This window comes from Euleptes europaea, chromosome 10 (genome assembly GCF_029931775.1).
Source record: "Euleptes europaea isolate rEulEur1 chromosome 10, rEulEur1.hap1, whole genome shotgun sequence".
NCBI lineage: Eukaryota > Metazoa > Chordata > Lepidosauria > Squamata > Sphaerodactylidae > Euleptes > Euleptes europaea.
In genome coordinates this window covers 70,219,337-70,243,820 of record NC_079321.1, presented here as the reverse complement: position 1 = coordinate 70,243,820, position 24,484 = coordinate 70,219,337, and the positions used below count along the sequence as shown (strand labels likewise).

General features: G+C 42.5%; 1 protein-coding gene across 1 annotated transcript in view; it reads right to left on the bottom strand.

Moving 5' to 3' along the window:
* Window positions 1-400: 400 nt before the first annotated feature.
* Window positions 401-24,484, bottom strand: part of SLC35F1 (solute carrier family 35 member F1) — a 229,843-nt gene continuing 205,759 nt past the window's right edge. The window contains exons 7-9 of the mRNA XM_056856220.1: window positions 15,324-15,376; window positions 9,683-9,837; window positions 401-752 (exon numbers count right to left, since the gene is read on the bottom strand). Of these exons, the coding sequence (XP_056712198.1) occupies window positions 528-752; window positions 9,683-9,837; window positions 15,324-15,376 (433 nt within the window). The 3' untranslated portion in view covers window positions 401-527. The remainder of the gene's footprint in view (window positions 753-9,682; window positions 9,838-15,323; window positions 15,377-24,484) is intronic.

The following is a 24,484-nucleotide window of genomic DNA, read 5'->3' as shown; positions in this document are numbered from 1 at the left end:
TCCAGAAACCCTTCCCTTCTCTGCTTGTCTGCTGAGAAACCCCAGTACATTTGCATGCATGGAACACCAGCATGCTGATAAAGATTTTGCGGTATGTTCCAGAGTGAATGCTCAGCTCACAAAGGGCACAGGCGTGTAAGGCTTCAGTTTGCCCTAACTGAACTGATTCTGTCCTCTAAAATGTACCCACTATGAACATCTTGAGTGAAGCATAATAGTGGACAAGCTATTCTTCAGGAAAGGTTGCCTACCATTACTAAACTTCCTCAGTGAGGACACCCTGATAAATTTGTGAGGAATCCCAGCATTCTCCCAGAAGTTTGAAAACCATTGCCCTAAGCAAAGGCCTGAGAGTCACTGATCTTTGCTGTGCATACTTAGAAGCAATTTAGTTCATATTTTGACAAGCCTTCCCTATTTGCTACCTTGCAGCCCACTTGAGTAACTGCATCCGATAAATACCTTTCTCTATGAACAACAGAGATAATGGAGATACAAACTCCACCAAAGGTGGAAAGGGCCTGAGCTTAGGCAACTCGGACATGAGGTTCTTCTTCCATTTCCTGGCCGAGGCTGGTGTACGTTACTGAAGGTTCCAGCTGCCCAGTGGCTGGCAAGTCTACAACAGGTCCTGATGGGTTTCGGAACTGCTTGTACACTCTTGGATCTTGGGCAACATATGTGGATGTAGAGGAGTACAGCACCAGCCCAACAAGGATGGTAAAGAATGACAGAAGATAAAGTCCTGAAAACTGAACAGAAACAAGGATAAGGCTAGTGGAAACAGGGCTTGTTAACCAATACAACATGAAAGATATTGTGAAAACAGTAAGTAATAATTATGATTCCTTATCCCTATTCTATTAAACTATCTCCAGTGAAAACAAAAGTTAATGCAATTAATGCCTTTTTCTAGCTGAAAAGTCATAAAAATGTATGTGTTTGTGTCTGTTACATCCTTCATACAAAACAAGTACCAGAGATCTAGATAAATATATTTGATAGCATGTACGTTGTGTATCCAGAAAATCTGCCCACTCCATTCAAATGGAATATGTCCATGAGGCTCATTAGTCAAAAAATGGGATATGAATGGCAAATTAACTGCAATGAAAACTGGTGAAAGAAAAAACACATCCAATACAACACAGTGAAAAAGTAATATGGAAATGTTACATTTCTGGAAACTCTGGTATGGATATAGCCTTCCTCTAAAAAGTCTTCCACCAGCATAAGGAGGCTTCCTCCAATTTAAGTAGCTCCTTTGTAGGAGAAAGAGCCATTTAAGTTGGAGGAAGGTTTTAAACTTTGCTCAGTGAACAGGGGTGGAATCCACCCCACTGCCATCTTTTTAAGGCACAGTTAGCTAAAAAACAATGATGGGAAACCATAAAGTTGTTAAAAGCAAGGAGGATTCACCAGGATCTTCCCTTGTGCTAGTCTACTAAAATGAACCGAAACTAAAGCAGGACAGGTTTTAACTATGCTACCTATGAGGCCACAATCTATAACACATATCAATTTTAGTTTCAGTGAATTCCAGAGAATGCTATTGTATTCTGGATTGAGCTACCGAGGATGTATGGCTTATAAGCATGTGACACAGGCCACTGATAAAGCACTTACCTATGTAAACATTCCATGTATGTTCCATCACATCTTTTAATGCACTTACCATGTGAAATGGCCCATATGCATATAGTATTACTACACATGCCTAAATAGCAGCCCATGTCATATGCATACTGGGAACAATGTTAAACACTTCTATAACCATTCCCCCCCCCATTTTACTTAAGCCAATGTAGAGTGTTCATCTTAGCTTGCAAGCATTGATAGAAAGAGAAAAATGTTTACTGATACTTTATTCCATGGGAGTAAATCAATGGAGAACTGACCAGCAGGACAGTCTACAGGAGAGCCAGGTGAGAGAAAGTTACAAAGCAGGAAAGAGGAGGATGGGTTTTGTTAAAAAAAAACACCGCCTGGATTACTATAGTATTCTTGAGTCCCCCGCTAGCATCTATGGTCTTATGAACAGAGATCAAGGGGATTCATATGTGCTATCCATATCCACTACCTATAGAAAATCAATGCTAAAGATGCCAGATGCCTGTAGTAATCGATTCTGTATTGGTGTATTTGAGGCCAGTGACTCTTGTTGATTCCTTTTTTGCTGAGTTTTACAATGTGTGCATACAGTATGATGGCCAGAGAATTCTGTTCTTTATCTCCCCCATACAAATGCAGCACATTCTCAAACAAAAAAAGGCAAATCATTTGCAGATTCAGCTCATTAACTTCAACATGAGTTATTGTTTAGATCACCTGGGAAGAATGCAATATTGAGGTTGCTCTTAAAGTCTGCAATGCTCGGATATTGTTTTGCATCAGAGTCTTCTACAGCCACTGAAATTGCTATGATTTGAATTCCAAACTTACCCTGTTTTTGGTGAATACACGCCAGCTTGTTATTTGCTGCAGGTCTCTCCTTATTGTAGTTACAGAACGAGAACACCTAATTTTAAAAACACCAACTGTATGTAGCACTTCCAGCCCCCAAAGTGTGTTAGGACATCCCTCACATTCTAAGATCATTTAGGGGTGGCCCCCACCTTATGGAACGGCCTGCCTGACAATGCCAAGAAGGTTCCACTCTCCAGGCTTTCTACAATCTTTGCAAAATTGAATTATTCAGGCGCTTTTATTTTAACACAGGTAATAGTGCTGTACTGTAACAAAATGGTCCAGAAAGATGCTTTGCTAAAGGGACAGGGTCTGGAGACTATTCTACTCTGAACAGAATGTACAGAGTGACACCATAAATATGACCCTATTATACAATTTCTGCATCGTTTAATGTGTTGTGTTAATGCTTATGTTTTGTATCAGCTCTGTTTCAGATTTCTACAATTCCAATCCTATTGCATTGTTTATTGGATGTCCCATCCTGTTTACTATATTGACTTACATTGTGTAATCCACCTTGAGTCTCAGTGAGAAAGTGGACTATAAATAATGTAAATAAATAAAAGTCTTGTGTTTTTGCATACGTACAGTTTCTGTTCTCTGTAGCTTCTCTCCCGTGTCAGTGAACTAGATTTTTTTCTCCCAAAAGGACAAGGAAAATGAAACTGCAGCTTTCTCATCTATTATCTATTGAGTAAAGCCCATGATTATAGACAGTAATATGTCTTAAGATTTGCTATCACACAACGAAGTTCATTTTTATCAATTATACAAAAGGGACATAGTGTGTGTGTGTGTATCTGTCAGGTTCTGACTGAAGTCACTTGAAGAAGGGCTCTTGGCAGGACTAGGCCAGGCTCTGGCTTCAGGTCAAGGTCTTGGTTCACATGTCATAAACTCTGTGCATAGTTTCTCATCCTGTTATCCTGTTATTCACTCTGCCTGCAATCCACAGCTGTTGTATTGTCTATTGTGCCCTGAGAACTGTTATCTCGGAATTGTTTCACTTTGTTTTCCTTTCTCTGGCTGGAGTGCTTTTAACCATGTCTTCTACCCATGTCATGCCATTAGCAGCCTTGTTCGTTCTGTAGACAGTCAGCTCTTTTATTTACCTTATTGCTCCTAATAAAGTATTATTGCTTCAGAGCTACCTGACTGGATGAATCTGCTTTTGAGGGATGCTAGAGGTAAACGCCTGATCCTGACAGTATCTATAAACACAAACACAGAGCCACACAATATCAGAAAAAGCTACACTACTGGACATACCAGTAACAACATTGCTCTTGTGTGGATGTAATTGTACTTGAAATAATCAATCAAATGCAGTTAATGAAATTCCTATCTTATAAGCAACCAGAATTGTCTGTTCTTTTACACTCAGCCAATCTGCACCCTAAATGGCTCCCAATATTAACGATTAGATTATGAGAATATGAAAAATTGTTCTCACGTCTAAAATGGCGTATCAAAGACATATGAATCAAGAAAATTAAAGGACTGGTAAGTTTATAGAAAGATGGGCTTTGTTTATAATTTCATGGAGTGATAAGGTTAACAATGGTTTCTCTTCTTTGGAATGAGGTTTTTTTTGGTAATCTCCACTATCTTTCCTTTTATTTTTTGCTTGTTTAACAATAACTTAAAATAAAATCATTAAAAAGAAATTCCATGGTGTAAATGAGGGTCTGTCCATCTTTCTAAGGCTAGTTAGGTCCTTTGAGACTTCAGAGCAGCTAAGCCAATGGCAGCTGACACTTGAAAGTGAGCCGCAGCTTACAGTGACATCAGAATAATTCTGGCAATGGTGTCACAAAAGGTAGAAAAACACCAGGGGCCTAAAAGATTGAAAAATTACACGACCGATTATGTCTATGAATTTTTTAAATAACTGGAAGAAATTTCTTTAAATCCAGCAGGAGGGTATGTATGTCGCTCAAGAAGGTCATCTGGCTATACTCACTGCCCACTGTACCTGATAAAATCTTTGCTCTTATTTTAATATTTTGGTGAGTTAATATTCATCAAGTGGTGGCATCAGAAAGAGAGAGCAAGATTAACCTGGACATAAGCACACCATATTACTTTTTCTAGCAGCTGGTTATGTATACAGTACATTTTGATAATGGATTGGAAGTGGTGATTATAAATTATTTTATAATTCACTGGTTAATGCATAGTAAATTGAAATGAAGGCAGCATTAATTACATACAAAGCAGTCATGGAAAAACACAAGCTATACTTTGATAATATAGAGAGGTCTCTCCACAGTGTTTCTCCTGTGCTATTATCCCAGCACTACTGTGAATGCCTTCTTAGAAAGCATGTTATTTACCAGCTCCTTGCCCTCCTCTGAGGTCTAACCGTAGCTTCCTACTCTGTCATTTAAAGGACATCTTAGCAGAGTCTTAAGCTGCTGTCTCTGTTTCACAAAGAAAAGCAAAAAGATGACAACTGACTCAGAGATGGAGAAATTCATACAATCCCCCTAGCTGATAAACTATCTTCTTCAAGATGGAATGTGACACTAGGAAGTCTGATGGATTCTTTCCCAGCACTAAGTCTGATATTTATTTGATTAAAAGCATTACGTTTGCATTGGTGTCTGCACAAATTAAACATATATGCCCACTCAGCACAATTTCATAGTCAAGTTGAACAGTAAAGAAGAGCAATTCACAGTTACCGTATTTTTCGCTCCATAAGACACACTTTTTTCCTCCTCAAAAGTGAGGGGAAATGTCTGTGCGTCTTGTCCTTCCCAGTGTCCTTTGGGCCTGCCAGGCCCGCCAGGGGGCTGAGCAGCCAGCCCTCCTTTTCTTCCCTCCGTCCCCCTTTCCTCCTTGTCCGGTCTCAGCCGTTTAAAAACGGCCTGTACCTCTGGGGGCGAGGATCCTTCCTCCTTCTGATGCCCCCCCTTGCCCCCTTCGCTCTCCCTCCCACTCCTCCCTGCTGCTGCTGTCACTTGGAGGGCCGGGGGCACAGCCAGCTGATCTGGCACGTCTGCCCCTTTTTCCCCCAGCCGGCTGTCCACTCCTTCATGCATCTCAGCATCCCTGGAGAGTGGGCGGTGGCTCTTTAAACTGCTCCCTGCTGCCAGTCCTGGCAGCGCGGAGCAGTTTAAAGACCCCTGCCCCCCTTCCCTGGACTCCCGAGAGGGGGGGTGGCTCTTTAAACTGCTCCTTGCTGCCAGTGAAGAGCAGTTTAAAGAGCTACCGGCCCGATTTTTTTTTTGAACAGCCCTAGTTGGGACGTTACCCGCCCCGACGGCCAGCTGGGAGGCGGCTGGCCGCACAGAGCCAGCTGGGCGCGTGCACATCGGGACAAGTTTTTTGAGGAGGAAAACAATATTTTTTCTTGTTTTCCTCCTCTAAAAACTAGGTGCGTCTTATGGTCAGGTGCGTCTAATGGAGCGAAAAATACGGTATTTCAAAATTGTCAGTTAGAAAACATTGAACAAACATCAAACAAAGAAAGACAGAGGAGCCCTGCTCAACAAGCCTCAGTACCCATGCATTTTACCTCAGGTTCCCAACTCCAAGTTGGGAAATTCCTGGAGATTTGGGGGCAGAGCCTGGGGAGGGTTGGGTCTGGGAAGGGGAGGGGAGGGGAGTTCAGCAGAGATGTAATGCCACAGAGTCCGCCCTCCGAAGCTGCTATTTTTTTCCAGGGAAACAGATGTCTGTAGTTTGGAGAACAGTTATAATTGCAGGAGAATTGCAGCCCCCACCATGGGCAATTTGACCCTACCCCTCATGTGAATTTATAAGTGGAACAACAGTGTGGTATAAGTAGAGAGAGCTAAGTTCACTCGTACCACGGAAGCTCTCTGGGTAACCTTGGGCCAGTCACACTCTCTCAGCCTAAACTACCTCACAGGGTTGTTGTGAGGACAAAAGAAGGAGAGGATGTAAAGCCACTTTGGGTCCCCATTGGGGAGAAAGATGGAGAACAAATGAATCTAAAAAAATAAATACTCCCCCTCCCCTTGCCTGTTACTTTCCCCCTAGGCTCCTGAGCAGGGGAGTGGCAGTGGCATGCATCACTGCAGCTAGACAGTGGGAGAGGCAGGCTCCATCGCAGGCCTCCAGATTTGGGATCCTGAACTGCATTCCTAGACCGCCTGATCAGGGTGGCAGCAGTCCTGTGGGCTGTGCCCAGGCTGAGATTTATGTTAAAGATTGTTAAGCACTGGGTCTTCAACAAGCAAATCACAGTTAAGGGCAATTCTCCCTCACACCAGTCTTTCTGATTAAAAGGTAACTAGAGGCATTAATGCATGACTGTTTTGTCTTGTGATTCTCTTGCGAATGTGGCGAATCTCCATTGTCTAAATGCATGGTCGTCTCCTGCCTGTGGGACGAACCCACTTCCGTTGTGAAACGTCCCCTGGTTTTCCAATCCCAGTTTTGTCCTGATTTTAAATAAATAACCGCTGTACCTGTGTGTTTCAGCGCTCAGGTCGACTCCCCTTCCTTCCAACATTCCCCCATTCCACTTTCCCCCTCCCACTTCCCTGTTGGTGGAACTCAATGTTGGTGGAACGCAACGTCCGTACATCTCCGGAATGCTCCTTCATTCCTGTTTTTTTTTAAAAAATGATTTTTTTGGCCGGTATGTCGGGATACCAACATATTGGAATGGCAGGCAAGTGGTGCTTCAGTTTTTGATAAGACACAGCAGCAAAAGAAACATGAAAGTAAAGCATTGTGGCTGGGAGCTCTGCCATTGCTCCCCTATATACTCTCTCACACACAACCCTCTGCTGCGTCAGAGGCTGGGGCGCAGAGAAGGGGCACACGATGCAGGAGCGAGAGAAGGCCTCCCCCCCCAAGAACAAAGAGGCAGCCATCCTCCAAGTCTCCTCTCCATCATCGAAGCCTGTTCACCGGCCAGGGTCAACTGCGCCTGCCTGCTTGTTCACCTCATGGTGCCAGGCTGTTTTTATTTTGCAAAGGGGAGGGGGAGTCTAAAACCCTTCTTGCTTTAAAATAGAGGGTTTAATGTTAAAATGATGGTATACCGGCATCCCGTCAAAAAAAATGTATTAACACCCCCCCCCCCTTGTTGTTAGGTCAGCCCTTTACCAGCATCAGCCAATTGCAAAGCATTGACGAGAATGATGAGCCTTACTATCCTGCCTCCCTTATCTTTTGCGGGATTGATGCAGGATGGAGTTCACCATGTGTTTAATTTTTGGATCGCAGGATAGAAAAGCGTGAGACATGAAAGGGAGAATCGCAAGACAAAATGACCATGCATTAACGGCCTAGGTTTCTTCCCTATATGTCCTCTGGAGCCAGAGATTATCTTGGCAAGCAATACACAGTGGTCTCACTGAATGTTAAGAATATGGAAAATGCTAAATATGATTAGGCATTATGCTGATGCTGGGCCATTGGAAGCAAGGGTCTGTGACTGACACATCTTAGCATTCCTATGGGAGAAAAACTGCTGATCCCAGATCATCTGATCAATATTCGGGACATATCCCTGATATGTACAAATTCCTGAAAGGGGTTTCAAAACAAATAAGAACTTTTTGTAGGAAAACAAAGTTTTTATATTCCAACCTATATAATGATGTTCCTGACCTGAATGGCCCAGGCTAGCCTGATCTCATCAGATCTTGGAAGCTAAGCAGGGTTGGCCCTGGTTAGTATTGGGATGGAAGACCATGAGAAATACCAGGGGTGCTATGCAGAGGTAGGCAATGGCAAACCACCTCTGAACATCTGTTGCCTTGAAAACCCTATGGGGTTGCCATAGACTGGCTGTGACTTGACAGCACTTTCCACCATCATATAATGATGAAGAAGCATTTATTATTAGTATTTTCATTGAGGCAGAGCTAAAATTATTTGGGTTTTTTTGTGACTATTTTCAGCATTGTCAAAAAATGCCCTAATTAGTGTAAAATTTTTTGATCCCCTTCAGAAAATGTTTACCTATTTAAATTATCCTCTCCTAGTCTAACTTTCACGTGCTTTCATGTGCTCTATGTGGTATCATCATGTAAGAATTTCTAACTGGCTATGTAAAAATAAAGACACCATCCAATTCATTGCATTTTTTCAGACTGGGTGTGACTAATTCAGAATGCACTCACTCAGAGATGTCACCATGTAACCACATCTGATTGGTGACGGAGCCCTATGATGTCATCCTATTCATTACATCGTTGATTGACTGAGATAATCCATACGGAATTTACCATCTTCTGGGCTTGGAGTAGGGGTAACTGGGGGTATGGGGGTGGAGACAGTTGTGAATTTCCTGCATTGTGTAGGGGGTTGGACTAGATGACCTTGGTGGGTCCTTCCAACTCTATGATTCTATATGGCAAATCCAGAAAGAAAGAAAAAAGCTACAGCCAGAGGGGAAAATGGGGTGAAAGCACCTGCAACCAGGGAAGGCAATGGCACTGAACAGGATAACAAACAAACAAAAACCAGGCACACATACCATCATTTGGGAGGGGGAGTATTTCTACCCTACTGAAATACTGCTTTTGACATGAAACCTAAATCTAGAAAATATTCAGCAGAGCCCTAATTTTATTCTGGTCCCTCATTTGTGGCTTCCTGGGGTAAGCAAGGGTTTCGCATTGCTTCTGTCCCTGCCCAACTTCGAGAAGAGAAACAATCTCATTCTCATCTACCTTTTGCAATGGGAAGGTGAGAAACAAATTATGTCTAGCTTCACTGTGTAGCTATTTTTCTGATGGAGTGTGTGTGTAGATCAGAAGCCAACTCCCAGCTGATCCATGATCAGCTGAGAGTTGGCTTCTGACCAACAAGCAAACTTGTTCAGCATCTGTTTGAGCTGCTTGAGGCAAACTGAATGTATCCTTGATCAGTTCATGGTCTGATTGTATTGAATCAGATATTTTCGACTGTCGTACAGGTTAATTGTGAAATCTGAAGCATCCCTAGTTTTCTCCCACCATCCTCCAGGAAATGCTCCCTTGGGCATTGACCACATTTTAACAGCAGAGCAGCAAGGGTGGTGTACACTTCCACACGCGCCACAATGGTTATAGAACGCATTGTGCATGCAATGGATTGGGGTACCAGTAAAATGATGGATAAAAGTAAGATGCAGGCAGTGTAGAAATCTTGGCATTGCTTTGCCTGCATTGATTTCTCTGCATTAACCCTCTTTTGAACCGGGAGTAATCAATTATTCACATGCACAATTTGCTCTATTTACCTTGTAGTGGAAGAGGAACAATCCACAGAAAAGACTGTACAGGTCTGCTGTAAGCAGGGAGAGGTTGACTGATGTAGCGCTGGTTTTCTTGATGACCACAGGCATGAAGCTGTAGAGGCCAAACATACAGGCACTAAAACCGACATACAGCAACCCTGGGAGAAGAAAGAACCCAAAAAAAGAATTAAGTGACTTCCACAACTTGCCCCAACTGGTAAGAGAAAAAGAAGAAGAATCTTTCACTATTTGAGAGGATTAAGATTTCCTCACAATCAGATTGAAGGGAGAAAGTGTCATTTTAAAAACAATAGCACTGCTTTATTCCTCCAGTTAAGAGAGGAGATGTTTTAACCATGTTGAGAGTACAGGTGTAGCTACTAGTGTGTAGTTACTAGAGAAAGGCCTTTTCTGTGGTAGTGCCTTGGACATAGAATCATAGTGTCGGAAAGGGTCACCAGGGTCATCTAGTCCAACCCCCTGCACAATGCAGGAAATTCACAACCCCAATGACCCCTACTCCCTGCCCAGAAGATGGCCAAGATGCCTTACCTCTCATCATCTGCCTAAGGTCATAGGATCAGCACTGCTGACAGATAGCCATCTAACTTCTTCTTAAAAACCTTCAGGGAAGGAGAGCTTACCACCTCCTGAGGAAGCCAGTTCTACTGAGGGACCGCTCTAACATGAAACTCCCTCTCTGATCAAATCTGCTCAGTGACTGAAGTCCATGACCCATGAATAGGAGTTAACAGAATGAATTTCTCCCGTATTTCCCTGTACGTCTCCTGCACCCCTAAGAAGCTGCTCCTGAGCAACATGGGATCCTCAAGAATAGAGTGGGAAACAGCATATGGGGAGGCTGAAGCAATGAGGACAACTTTAAAAGGAGACTTCTGCCAATTCTGCCCCGAGCTGCTGCCTCCCATGTAAATTCCACTTCTGTTCCCAAGGATTCTGAATAGCTTTTCAGGAGGCACAGGAGAATCTAGAGGGAAAGGAGGAGAGGAAACAATTTCATTAACTCCTTTTGTTCATGGCTCATATGATCCACCCTTGTTTTACTACTGCCTCTGCTTTACTGTTTTAACTTGTCTGGTTTCAGTATTTGCCACCTGTTTTCCTGCTTTAATTCATTTCGTACACTGCCTTCAAATAGGCAAGACATAAATCCTTATAATAAAATAATGATAAAAGTAATACGTCAAAGAAGAGACATAGCTTAGTGGTAGATCGTACACTTTGCCTACAGAAAGTCCCAGATTCAATACCTGGGATCACCAATAAACTGACCACAGGCAGCCCAGTTGGGAAATACCTCTTCCAGAGACCTTGGGCAGCCTCTGCCCGACAGAAACAATACAGAGGCGGAAGGGCTTTGTATGACCTAGCCTCATATGTACTTGACAATTAAAAGTGTGATTAATTTAAAATTGTAAATAATATAATTCCAGATGTATTCTTTGGCATCTCTAAAATCCTAATTATTGCAACCACACCTAAAAAAGGATATTACAGAGCTTGAGAAGGTGCAGAAAAGAGCAACCAAAATGATTAGGGGACTAGAGCAACTACCCTATGAGGGGCGGATAAAACGCTTAGGGCTGTTCAGCTTGGAAAGAAGGTGGCTGAGGGGAGACATGATAGAGGTCTATAAAATTATGCATGGTTTGGAGAGAGTGGACAGGGAGAAGTTTTTCTCCTTCTCCCATAATACTAAAACGCGGGGTCATCTACTGACGCTGGAGAGTGGGAGATTCAAAACAGATACAAGGAAGTATTTTTTACACAACGCATAGTTAAATTGTGGAACTCCCTGCCCCAAAATGTGGTGATGGCTGCCAACTTGGAAGGCTTTAAGAGGGGAGTGGACATGTTCATGGAGGAAAGGGGTATTCATGGCTACTAGCTAACATGGGGCAAAAACGCATGGTCGCTTCATCCTCCTTTAATCCCTGTTTTAGCCAAGATTGAACGCACATTAGGCGAAACGCATGCGTTTGATACTGCTGAATCCTGGCTGAAACAGGGATTAAAGGAGGATAAAGTGACCATGCGTTTTCGCCCATGGATGCTAGTCATGATGCATGGCTATTCTCTCCAGGATCAGAGAAGCATGCCTATTATCTTAGGTGTTGTGGAGCACAGGCAGGATGGTGCTGCTGCAGTCGTCTTGTTTGTGGGCCTGCTAGAGGCACCTGGTTGGCCACTGTGTGAACAGACTGCTGGACTTGATGGGCCTTGGTCTGATCCAGCAGGGCTTTTCTTATATTCTTATGTTCTTAATATTTACTACAATAGCTCTGTCACATTCTGGGAAAAGTCCACCTGAATCTGAGTTATATACAATTTGTGTATATCTCGATTAGACAGCTAAGAAAGCACCTTTGCTATAGTGGCCCATTTTACAGGCAATAAATTATAACAGAACTCCTGTGAACAACATCTGAATAATTAGCAGAATTCACTACAATTATCACGTATTCCATCAACACCAAATTAAAGCATGATCAGCACAAACCACAAGATTCATTGTTGTTTGTTGTTGTTGCAAGAGACTAACACAACCATCCCTCTGGAATTTACATCACTAATGTGCCGGGCAGCATCCACGTGCCCAGATCATTACAAGTTTGGACTGGTTCACTAAGCTCAAAACAAGCCCTCTTGTTGCTGTGGAAGCTGGCATCTAAATGTACCATGACATTTCTTTACTGTTTCCTAATGAATCTTACGTATGTGTGTGGATGCTTTATAACCACTGAATTGCTTTTCAGCTACAGAATTGAGGCATTGATGAACAAGTTCTTTTGTTTTTGATGATATGGCTGGAAATGTGCAAGGGTACAAATGTGCATGGTGGTTTATCCTTGGCTCCCTGCAATAATATGGCCTGCATCAATCTTTGTATGAACAGTACTACACAGTAGGCTGCGCTACAGCTGGCAATGTCAGTACAGAACCAGACTGATATTCTAGTGTGTGAGCCCCTATTCTCATTTAGCCACATTTTTCAAGCAGACAACGTTGGCTGCTGATTTTTCTTTCCATTTTTTGAATGTTCTTTTTGTTTGTAAGAGAACAATCTAATAGTGGGACACCGGTATTGGTTGATGTTCAAAGTGACCACCATTCTACATAATGTTTAATTTATCACCGGGATAAGAGAAACAGAACACTGGATGCTTACAAAGATCTTTGATAACTGCTTTGAAGATCGCACTTCAGTAGCAAGAGATCAATATCTAGATGTGATCAAAATTGGCAAGCAATTGACTACAAACTTTAAAACGCACTGATCTAATGATAGACCTATAAGGGCAAACATTTTCACTCACACACATTTATCTTTTCTATCTGTTATGATGAAATAATGTGGACTTATAATATCAGTGGGTTCTTTTTCAATGACTGGCTACTCTTAATAGGAATTCATAATGGAGGCAGCCTTTGCAGCACTGTGGCCAAATGTGTGAGCAGAGATGAGTCTAGTTAAAAATCTCACCACAGGCAGTGTAACTGCATAATTGATACAGCTCATGGAATTCAGCCTTGGCATAAAATTTGGGCTGCCTGATTTTTTAGCATGGAATAAACATACCCCTAATTATAGGCGGCTTTTAAACAGATATGTATATTTGTGGCCTTCAGGGCAGATTACTTAATTGTTAAGGGCTGTTAATGAGTTTGGAAAAGCACTTCAAGAGGTGAAGAAAGCCAGAATGCCTGCCTTAGAAAGCAACCCTAAGCAGAGAAAGCAACCCTAAGCAGGTCTGCTCTGAATCCGACTCAAGTCTATTCAATGGGGCTTACTCCCAGAAAACAGGATTGCACTGTTATTATACTCCAGCTGGTGTGCTTACTGTATACTTTTGCTAAGGAAAAATGCAATGCAGAGAGACAGGAAAGGGGATCCTTTCCACCTGTGAAACCTGACTGCAGTTGTTGTTGCCTTAGCCACAAAATTTACACCACATTTCTGTGTTGCTCTTCTTCCCTAAAAGGGAAATAAGCCCCAAAAGGAGCTTCAAAGGCTGTGCCACTTGAAAGAAGTGAGAAACCATGCTGATTTGTTTAGTCTGGAAACCATACTGTAAAATTGCAAAAAAAAAAAAAATCTTGTGGTAAAGCGTCCTGACAGATGTGCATGTGCTCTATTACGGTTTTGGGATCATTAGTGGGAATGATGAGTCCAAGCCCAAGCGAAGCAGCAGACTAGGATGCCACTTACTTTAACTCCAGTGCGCAGGGTATTCCCTTTTGTCACTAGCTGACTAGGAGCGCTTTTGAACCTGCTACTTTTGATGTTGGTTCTGGAAGTAGGTTAATAGGGACACATTACCAACACATCTGCTCAGGTCTCATTATCAGAGCCATTTGTGCTCAGCTTGCCATTTTACATTATTCAGCATGTGTATCTTGCTCTGAGAGCATTCTGTTGCAGATATTAAATGCAGAGGTCATACCGAAATGTTGATTCTTATAAAAAGAATTGTGTGTTTAGCAGAGATACCTTAGCCCAATAACTAGTTTCTCAAACTGAAAATGGAATGTTTGATTTAAATAGGCAAGTGAAACATAGTTCATTGTACATGACCATTTCAATGGTTTGCTGGGGGGGGGTGATGGTGGGGGGAGGTCATATATTTGACCCCTTATTTTCCTGGAAACCATTAGCCACTTGCATGCAGAAGTGTTTTCCTTCAGAAAAGGTGCTGTGGCACTCAGACCTCTAAAATGGGTATTGTTGGAATGTTTTCCTCTTTTTTGTAGACAGTGGCTGAGAAAAATATGACATTTACTGAAAAGGGGCTATTTTTGGAACTCTTACATCTCAAATGCTGCCTCTCTTATTGGCTTTTCATCCCTCTGCTGCTAGGCAATCACAACATTAATATGTTTATTCTGTGAGCCCTGTGGTACAGAGTGGTAAGCTGCAGTACTGCAGTCAAAAGCTCTGCTCACAACCTGAGTTCGAACCCAACAGAAGTCGGTTTCAGGTAGCTGGCTCAAGGTTGACTCAGCCTTCCACCCTTCCGAGGTTGGTAAAATGAGTACCCAGCTTGCTGGGGGTAAAGGGAAGATGACTGGGAAGGCACTGGCAAACCACCCCGTAAACAAAGTCTACTTAGTAAACGTCGGGATGTGACGTCACCCCATGGGTCAGGAATGACCCGGTGCTTGCACAGGGGACCTTTACCTTTAAAGAAACAACACAGGACATACTGCCATAGTACTGCAGTAAGTGTGTGGATGACAGAGACAGAGAACTGGTAACCCAAAAACAGTCCAACTATGATGGGGCTTCCCATTTTGCTTGCCCAACGGCCCTGATGCCTCCCAACTCATTCTGAAGTGCCGTCTAAGGGCTCCTTGACCCCATCCTCTCCAGAGAGAATGGCAACAGAGGAACTTTGGGAAACACTTTCCCTTCTTATATATCTCAGCCTCCAACTCCCATTGGACATACTCACAGGACTGAGTGCCTGAGGAACATAAAGAGAAAGGTTTAGGTATGATGTATCCAGTTTACATAGTGCTATTCAAGAACGTTGCATACACGGTCACCTTCAACATTCCCAACACCCATCTATACATCATTCCTTCTTTTATTTCTCTCAAATTAACTGAGTCATGATCTTACCAATCTGCCAATCCCAGGGCACTTTTAACAATTCCTTGTGTTCCATTATGGCACTGGAAAAGAAGTAAAAATAAAATACGATAATGAGAACTCAAATTGTTTCTAGTTAGCTTCCTACAGTAAAAAGGGGGAGGGGTTGTGACTACATACATGGGGAAAAGACTTGTACAAGCTAAATGCAGACAGATCTGCTTACTCAATTCTAGGTCTGTAAACACATGTTTGAAAGGTAACTGGTGCTGTAATAAGTCTCACTAGTACAGAAATTGAACTGATTTAATGAAAACCTATCTGTCTGCCCAAAGCAGTGTGATATATTGGCATCAATGGTATAAATGTTTCAGAGTTCTTAAATTTGAAATATTGATGATATATTATTGAGAACTGTATTAACTTCTAGTGGTGTGCATTTGGTATATCTGAGCTGAAAAACTATCCAAATTCCTTACAGATATTTTTCAGGTATATTTTTCAGCAGACTACACATTCGAGAATCTGCAAAGCTAGCTGGTTATCGCGATCTCGAAAAAATCAGAAAAAAATCGGGCTTATTAGGGATTATTCAGGAATGCCAAATACAAACAGTTAAAGGTTTGCAAAGTTGCGCTATGCTCATTTCCCACATTTGGACAGGTTTCCAGAATAATGGGGTCTGTGTGTGTGTGAGGCATTTCTCACAGACAAATAGAAGCACATATTAGTGGGATCTTTGCTGTTTGCCAAATCACAGCAATTATTTTGCAGGGTTGTTTGCCTCCAAATATGGAGTCCAACCACCTTGTTCCCTCCATTAGCAGATTTCCCAGGGAACAAGGGGGGGCGGAGGCGGCAGTGGCAAATAGGACTGCATGTTAGTGGAAGCAGTGCTCTTTGCCCACTCACAGGAGTTGTTTCATGGCTGGCTTTCTTTCAAATTCTTCTGAGCATGGGCAAAGGGTATAAAAGCAGGCCATAACTGCAGATAGACTCCATTACAGAGAGAGGTTTCTGGAGTGTGCACTGCTAAGATTGGCTTCAGCTGCTTCTTTGAGCCTCTGGAGGTCAGCTGCTGTTGCCTGCCGGTCTGCTGCAACTGGAGCTGAATTGGAACCTGCCTGCCTGGAGAAAACCATTGATTGACTAGTTTGAATAAATTTGTTCATTTTAAAACCATTTAAAGTTTCCTTAGTTGTTTATATTTGTTTATTGGGCCTGGTGGTTGAGTGCATGGAGGCCAAGAGGGGCACACTGGCACAAGCAAAGGAGGTGCGGGGGGGGGGAGCAACTCCACTGGTGTTCATCCTCCACTTCCTCTGCTAGGCAGCATTCTCCCTCCCCCCAATGACAACTGCTAAAATGACCTTGGAGATGGAGCTCATCAGGCAGACACTCGGACCCTCTGGGCACGAGAGCCACACAAGACAGGATATGGTCACTGCAATGGTGAGAAAGTACCTTGCTGAGCCCTATGAGTTGCAGACCACCAATCAAGTGGACTTTGAGGGTGAGTGAAGTGAGCACATGCTTGTGCCTGCAGACTCTCTCAGTCTGTCTTGGGAAGTCAGGGTGAAACACTCTTCCCAAAATTGAAATTCCACACAAAAGAAGCAGCAGGGCAGTTACCCTATTTGATGGGAAGAATCCCGCCCCATCCCTAATGCCATTCCAAATCCACCTGCACTGAAACACCTCAGCTGAACCCTAGTAGCTGTGTGGCACAGGGGATGTTGGAGGTGGTGCTCACTCAGTCACCAGCCACCCCAAATCAAAACTGCATGCTGAAAATAATACAGCTGCACCAAAACTGTTCTTCATTTTGTTGGCTTAAGAGATGACAGGAGTAGAATTAGGGACTTGTGTATCCATAATTCCAAACATTTGGATTTAAACCAGCAGAACCCCCAGGAGCACCATAAATAATGAAGCTCATCAGCATGTGTATAACATTCTTCTTTGCAGGGGTGAGAGTTGAGAAAAGGAGAGCCAGTGATGAAGGGCAGCTGCAGCATCTAAGGCTCCTCCTCTGAGGCAGTGATGATGTGCAGACTGATGAGTGAGGATCTGCGGCTCGTACGAACTGAAGACAGGTGGATGCCCGAATGGGCAGCATGCCAGTGCTGTGGCAGCGCTCCTTCTCCTCATGCTTGCGCTCCCCATGCCCGAGCTGGTGCTCTCCCTATCCTTGTGCCCTCCCAACCCCTCCCCCAAGATCCAGCCCTGTAAATAGTCCTCAGTTTCAAGTGTATGTATAAATACGAAATTTCCAAATAGGGGTTGGCTCCAAAGTACTGCAAAGGGATCCAACCCATGTTGAATCAAATTGTAAGATACAATTGGTTGATTAGGAAGAATGAATAAATATGTTAGCACAAATTTGCAACCAGTGATAGCTGAATCCTGGACTAAGCTAATGGGCTTTGCATGAAATATATTGGACTGCACACAGAAACCTAATTCAGTGATTTCTCAGGAATTGTTCTAAAAGGGAGTAAATGTGTTTATCATTTTTGAGAAACTGAGAAACTGCTGTCTTTGTTCTTCCAATTGGCTTCATCTTAGTGATGTTCTGACCCGGATGGTTTCAGCTAGTCCCATCTTGTCAGATCTTGGAAGCTAAGCAGGGTCAGCCCTGGTTAGTACTTGGATTGGAGACCACCAAGGAAGTCCAAAGTAGCTAGAGCTAGTAAATATGATCCAGATTCGCTCATTTCAAGATGTTCAACTACTTAAAATGCCTAATAGCATTTTGATAACTCCAGGTTGGGGAATTCCTGGAGATTTGGGGGTGAACCCTGGGGAGGGCAGGGTTTGGGAAGTGGGGATCTCAACAGGGTATAATGCCATGGAGTCCACCCTCCCCCCAATGACATTGGACCCTCGGCTTATAGGCGGGTCAATAAGAAATTCCCTTTTCTGGCCTCAAATTTGGGGGGTCGGCTTATACTTGGGTCGGCTTATACCCGAGTATATACGGTATATGTCCCAGACGTACAGCACTAGAGGTATGGAATAAATGGCAACCTTTATGGCTAGGAAGGACTTCAAGATGGGCTCCGCTAGATACTATGCATACTGAAATGAGAGAAAGTAAATGGTGGGAAACCCTAAGGTCAAAAGGATATTATAGACTGGGAGATATGTACAGAGGAGGAACCCTAAAACCTTTACAGGAGATAGTAGAAGAGCTAGGCAAACAACATTGGCTAAAAACAACAGGCCTTTATAGAAGGGTTAAAATGATTAACGAAAAAGGGGAAATATGGTCAGAGGAACCAATGGAAGAAATATATAAAGAAATGCAAAAATCAAAACAAGGATTGGCAGGAAAAATCTACAGGAAAATGATCTCAAATAAAGATAAGACAATAACATATTTACAAAAAACTTGGAGTAAGGAAGGTCAGATATCAGAAAACACAGCAGGTAAAATTATGAAAGGACTAGAGGAAATAAAAGTGCTTAAATTCAATGAATTGGAACATAATTTTTTTACAAAATGGTATAAAACACCAGCGCAATTAGTGAATATGTTTCCAGGACCTAAGCCCCATGTGTTGGCATTGTAAACAATCTAAGGGTTGGTTCTCCCACATGTGGGGGGAATGCCCAGAGGTTAGGGTCTTTTGGAAACAAATACTAGAAATTATAAGGAGAAAATGTAAAGTATCTTTAACCATAGATTTTAACCTAATGTTAATGAGCACAACAGGGAACTCGGGGGTAAACACGAGGGATCAGGCCATATTCAAGGCTATGTTATTAGCAAGCAAAGCAGTAATAGCTCTGGGTTGGAAGGATAAAAGTAAATGGACTATAGAAATCTGTCACAACTATTTGTTTGAATTTATACAGTCGGATATCGTCGAGATGATGCGCCAGAAGACTTCATGGGAAGACAAGAGCAGGGAAATCACGAGTAGATGGAAGACCTATTTAGAGTGGATATCAACGGAAGGAAGAAAAGACATTCGGTGGAAGATCCAGACCTTGTGCCCGTGGCTGGGGTTAAGAGACTAAAAAATATAGAGAAGCAGTGGGGTTAGGGAGGGGGATGGGAGGGGTGGAAGGGAATGAGAAAAGTACGTTATACAAACAACGTATGTAGAATAAGAAATATATATTTGAAATTTGTATAAAAAGAAACACTAAAAAAAAAAGTGGAAATTGCCAATTTAATCTGGATCCAGACTTAACTTCCAGGACTGCTGTAAGAAATTACTGAAAAAATGCATTTATGTGGGGAACTTTTGAACCCTCCAACAGCATGGTGAAAATGAAAATATTATTATTTTGCAAGGCTGATATAACATAGTGTTTACCACAGTCTTGGAATATCCTTTTCTCCATTTCGTAATCTTGAAGCAAATTTCATATTACTAATTTTTTTGTTAACAAGTCCATCCTTCCCCAGGCAATGGGGGAAGAGGTAAACAGATGCATGTCTCATTCAAATTAATATACCAGAATAATCTCATAATTATACATAAACCTTTAGATTAACAATGCATAAGTAATAAATGCACTATACTTTCTTTTACCAAAAAGAAGATTACACTAAAGGTAATGAAATCATCTGAACTGACCAATTAAATCCTCCTCTATCTCACTGGATTTTGCACAAAATGTTTGGTTTTTTAAATGTTAATTATGTCAGGACAATGCCCAGCCTAGAATCATAGAAGGGACCTCCAGCATCATCTAGTCCAACCAAGAAGGAAATTCACAACCCCCTCCCTCCCATGACCCCTACTCCATGCCCAGAAGATGGCAAAAAACAACAACAAAACAAAACAAAAAACCCTCCAGGATCCCTGCCCAGTCTGGCCTGGAGGAAAATTGCTTTCTGACCCCAAAGTGGCAATAGGCATAACCCTGGGCATGTAAGAAATGGCCACGAGAGCCAAACACTGACACAACCCTTCCTGCCTCCCTCTCATGATCTACCTAAATTCACAGAATCAGCGTTGCTGCAGATTGTTTGATTCTAATCCCTCCTGAAAATAAAAAATTATAAAAGCAACTAATTAGCAATATTATTGAGAACTCAATTTCTGACTGTAATTATAAATCCCTTCGTTAGTCAAATCCTCAAAGCCATTATTGTGTTTTCATCCTCAAAACTCCTATTGAACATAAGGTATATTTATGCCAGGAGAAATTTCTTATACAGACTGTTTTTGGGGGTATTGCAGCTATAATATTTGTAGGAGCCATTCTAAAAATCTGGCTTCATCTGTTTCTTATTTCTGTTTGCTCCTGTTCAATGTGATTTTAAAATGCTTTATATTATTATTTGTTTGTGGACTCCTTTGAATGACCGGGGGTGGGTGGGTGAGAAAAGCACCATATATTTGTTAAATAAACAAATCTATTAAAGTTCCAAATTTCTTTTGGCTGGAACCAAATTCTTAGTAAGATATTTTGTGAGACAGTTACTTTGCTACCTGTTTGCAGCTTTTAAAAATCATAACTAACCATAGCCATGGGTGGAGTCATTTCCCCCCATGTGTGCTTACCAGAAGAAGATGAATGGAATACCTAAATCTCTTGCACAACTTTACTATTTTGAAGGGGTTAAGAAGCATTACTGGTTAGCTCCCTTTGCTAACACTGGTGTAGCTCCCTTTGCTAACACAATAGTTAGTCTGTACTCATGGGAATTCATTTGGAACGCCCAATGAGCTTTTAATCACTGACACAACAATAGGTGGATGCTTATTTATTTTGATTTTAACCCTGCTTTTCAGTGGTTAGTTGGCCCCCAAAGGAGCTCACAGGTATCAGAATCTAATACAAATAATGATTAAAGTGCAATACAAAATGTTTCTTGAGAGAATTCTCAACTGTGCTTGATGCAGGCCTGAACAAAGGATTCCTAGCTGTTTCCCCAGAATGGCCTTAGAGATGGCACTTGGGTTAGAGGAAGGGGCACCTCATCTCCAGAATACACAGTCAGATCTCTGGGCATATGATGAGCTGCAGGTTTTTTCCTCAGCTGATAATGTAGTAATTACTAATCTAGGTGGCAAAATAAATGAGAAGTAACAAGTAACAAAAGAAGAAGAAGAAGAGCTGGTTCTTATATGCCGACTTTCTCTACCACTTAAGGAAGAATCAAACCCAGCCCACAGGTTGGGAACCACTGATATGGTTTTCAGCCCCAAACAGCTGAAGCTGACTCAGGGCTTAATTGTATCCTATTTTGAAATGAAAGTTATCCAAGCCTAATTTCAAATATGCAAGAAAAAATTAAACAAGGTCTACCCCCAGGATAGTATCACATTCTGATTGCAGGTGTGTGCAGTATTTGAATATCGTATTTGAATATTTCCTCCTATAAAACATTTTCAGGTTGCAAGCATGAAAGAAATTTCTCAGGCTCCTGGCAATGAGAGTACTCTATCTGCCGCTCCACAAATTAGGAAGAGGCGTGTTCTGGTAACTGGGGATTCCCTAATGAGAGGGGTAAAGTCTAAAGTATGCCGACCGGACTTGTCATCTCGAGAGGTCTTCTGTCTACCAGGTGTACGCATCCAGGATGTGACTGAAAGGGTTAGACCTCACCTAGAGTATTGTGTTCAGTTTTGGGCACCACAATTTAAGAAAGATGTAGATAAGCTGGAACATGTCCAGAGGAGGGCAACAAAGATGGTGAGGGGTTTGGAGACCAAGTCTTATGAGGGAAGGTTGAAGGAGCTGGGTATGTTTAGCCTGAAAAGGAGAAGACTGAGAGGGGATATGATAACCATCTTCAAGTACCTGAAGGGCTGTCATACAGAGGAGGGTGCCGAGTTGTTTTCTGTTGCCCCAGAAGGTCAGACCAGAACCAACGAGTTAAAATTAAATCAAAAGAGTTTCCATCTAGACATTAGGAAGAATTTTCTAACAGTTAGAGTGGTTCCTCAGTGGAACAGGCTTCCTCGGGAGGTGGTAAGTGCTCCTTCCCTGGAGGTTTTTAAGCAGAGGCTAGATGGCCATCTGTCAGCAATGCTGATTCTATTAACTTAGGCAGTTCATGAGAGGGAGGGCATCTTGGCCATCTTCTGGGCACTGGGTGTGTGTGGGTGAGGTAGTTGTGAATTTCCTTCATTGTGCAGGGGGTTGGACTAGATGACCCTGGTGGTCCCTTCCAATTCTATGATTCTATGACCTGAGCAAGGCTGTTAACGATAGGATGTTTTGGAGGTCATTAATTCACAGGGTCTCCATAAATTGGAAGCTACTTGACAGCACATAACACACACGTACACTAATTGCCTGGACACAAATCTAGCATGTCAAAGAGAAGGACTAGACAAATCTTCTCCATAATGTTGAAGCTTTACAATGGATGGAGGTTTGCTAATGTGAGGGAATATTCACACATGGAAGTCTCCTACCTGTGGCCATAAGTGGTATAGCCCACAAATAATGACTATACCATATGCTTTCTCGGCATCAGTACCAAGGTAAGGTACTGATTATTTCGGGCCCTTTTGTGTATCTTACTTTGTGAAACACAGATTCTATTTTATTTTCCACAGAAATGTATTTCTTCAAGTTGACAGGGACAGCACAGCATGATGTTGCCCCTGGGGCCTTTCAGGCACAGCACTGCTACCTTTGGGCCAACACAGGTTTGCCGAACACTGATTTAGAACATGACTGAGAGCCATTAGACTGAAATATTAATACCGTCCAAGCAGAGACACAAGAGAGAGAAACACAGGCAATGAAAACAGAGCCACGCTGTGCACAAAGGGTGCCCAGCCTTAGAAAATCAAAGGAGCGGTACTGCAAATGCATAGATAAGAAACAAGCTTATCTTTGACAGTCCAAAATGATTTTAGAAAATCACTAGCCAGTTCTCTAATGCTCTGGAATTGCTTTGAAGTCAATGTATGTAGTTTAGAAATTATATGTAGTAAAACAACCCAAAGGGAAAGGGTCAAGCACACACTTTGAGCCATTCTTCTGTCCCCGCTCAATAAGTAGGGTTGATCAAATTTCCACAGCTTCATCCCATTTAGGGCTCAATCTCTCTCCACTCCTGGGGATCCAATCCCAAGGTCTTCTGTCAAAGTCTGTGGAGTTTCTTAGAGCAGAACCGCAGGACCAGAGAGAGAATGGTCTACCACTTGCCTCCTCTTCCTCCCCAGTCTACCCATTTTCCTCCCAGTGTGTCTAGAGATTATGGATACAAGCTACGGTGGGTAGGGTGGGGATTCCAAACCAGGCCTTTAAAAAACCTCTATGTCAGGGGGCTCCAACAGGGTGCCTGTGGGTGCCGTGGTGCCTGCTGATATCTTTCCTGGCACCCGTCAAGTGTTTTGAGATAGCGGGGGCTTCCAGGTGGGGCTTTTGCCTATCAAGGCTTCTGACTGGCCACTGGAGATTTGACTGGCTGTGCAGATTTTTTTGAAAATGTCACTGTGGCAGCAGCTGCCACCATAACACAAGTATCTTCACTGTGTGACTAAAGGTAAGCTGCTGCAGCATCCATTTCATGGCTGCGCCCACTATGCTGTGTCAGAATCCTATAGGGTACCTGCAGCCTCAAAAAGGTTGGGGCCCCTGCTCTATGTGCTAGGACTGAATTTCAGAAGCATACACCCCTGAGCTCTCAGAAGCAAGCAAGCACTTGCAGAACTATCTCTAACAGCCAGGATCAAACTTGGCTGGACTGCTATTAGGAAGTCCCTTAAAATACAATCCAGTCTGGAGAACAATCTGAGACAGCACATAGCTTGTTTGCATTGCAAAATCAGATTTGGCAATCATCCCTAAAGACAGCCTAGCCAGGCTGCTTTTTTACCTTTTGTTTATATGGGCCCAATGTTCTTCCTCAAGGAAAGCAGGAAGCAGCTACTAGAAGAAAAGTGAAAGCAAACTCTTTCTGCTGCTCTTTTTCTGCCTATCACAGCCCCCTAAGGCAGCATGTCATCAGGATCACGATATACAAATCAGTGTGTACTGTCTAGTTTGGCCATCAGCATTTGTAGTACACTGCAATGACATCTTCAATAATTCCTTGGCAACTGCAATTTTGAAACTATTTTTCCATTAGCTGGTATTTTATCTCAAACAAACCAGTTAAATGAGATTATGCCAGACGAAGGGACTGTCATGTCTTGTAGTAGGGGTTTGGGCCAAATGGTCCTTTGCCCATTTCAGTGAATAGACATATATGAGATCAGATTTCC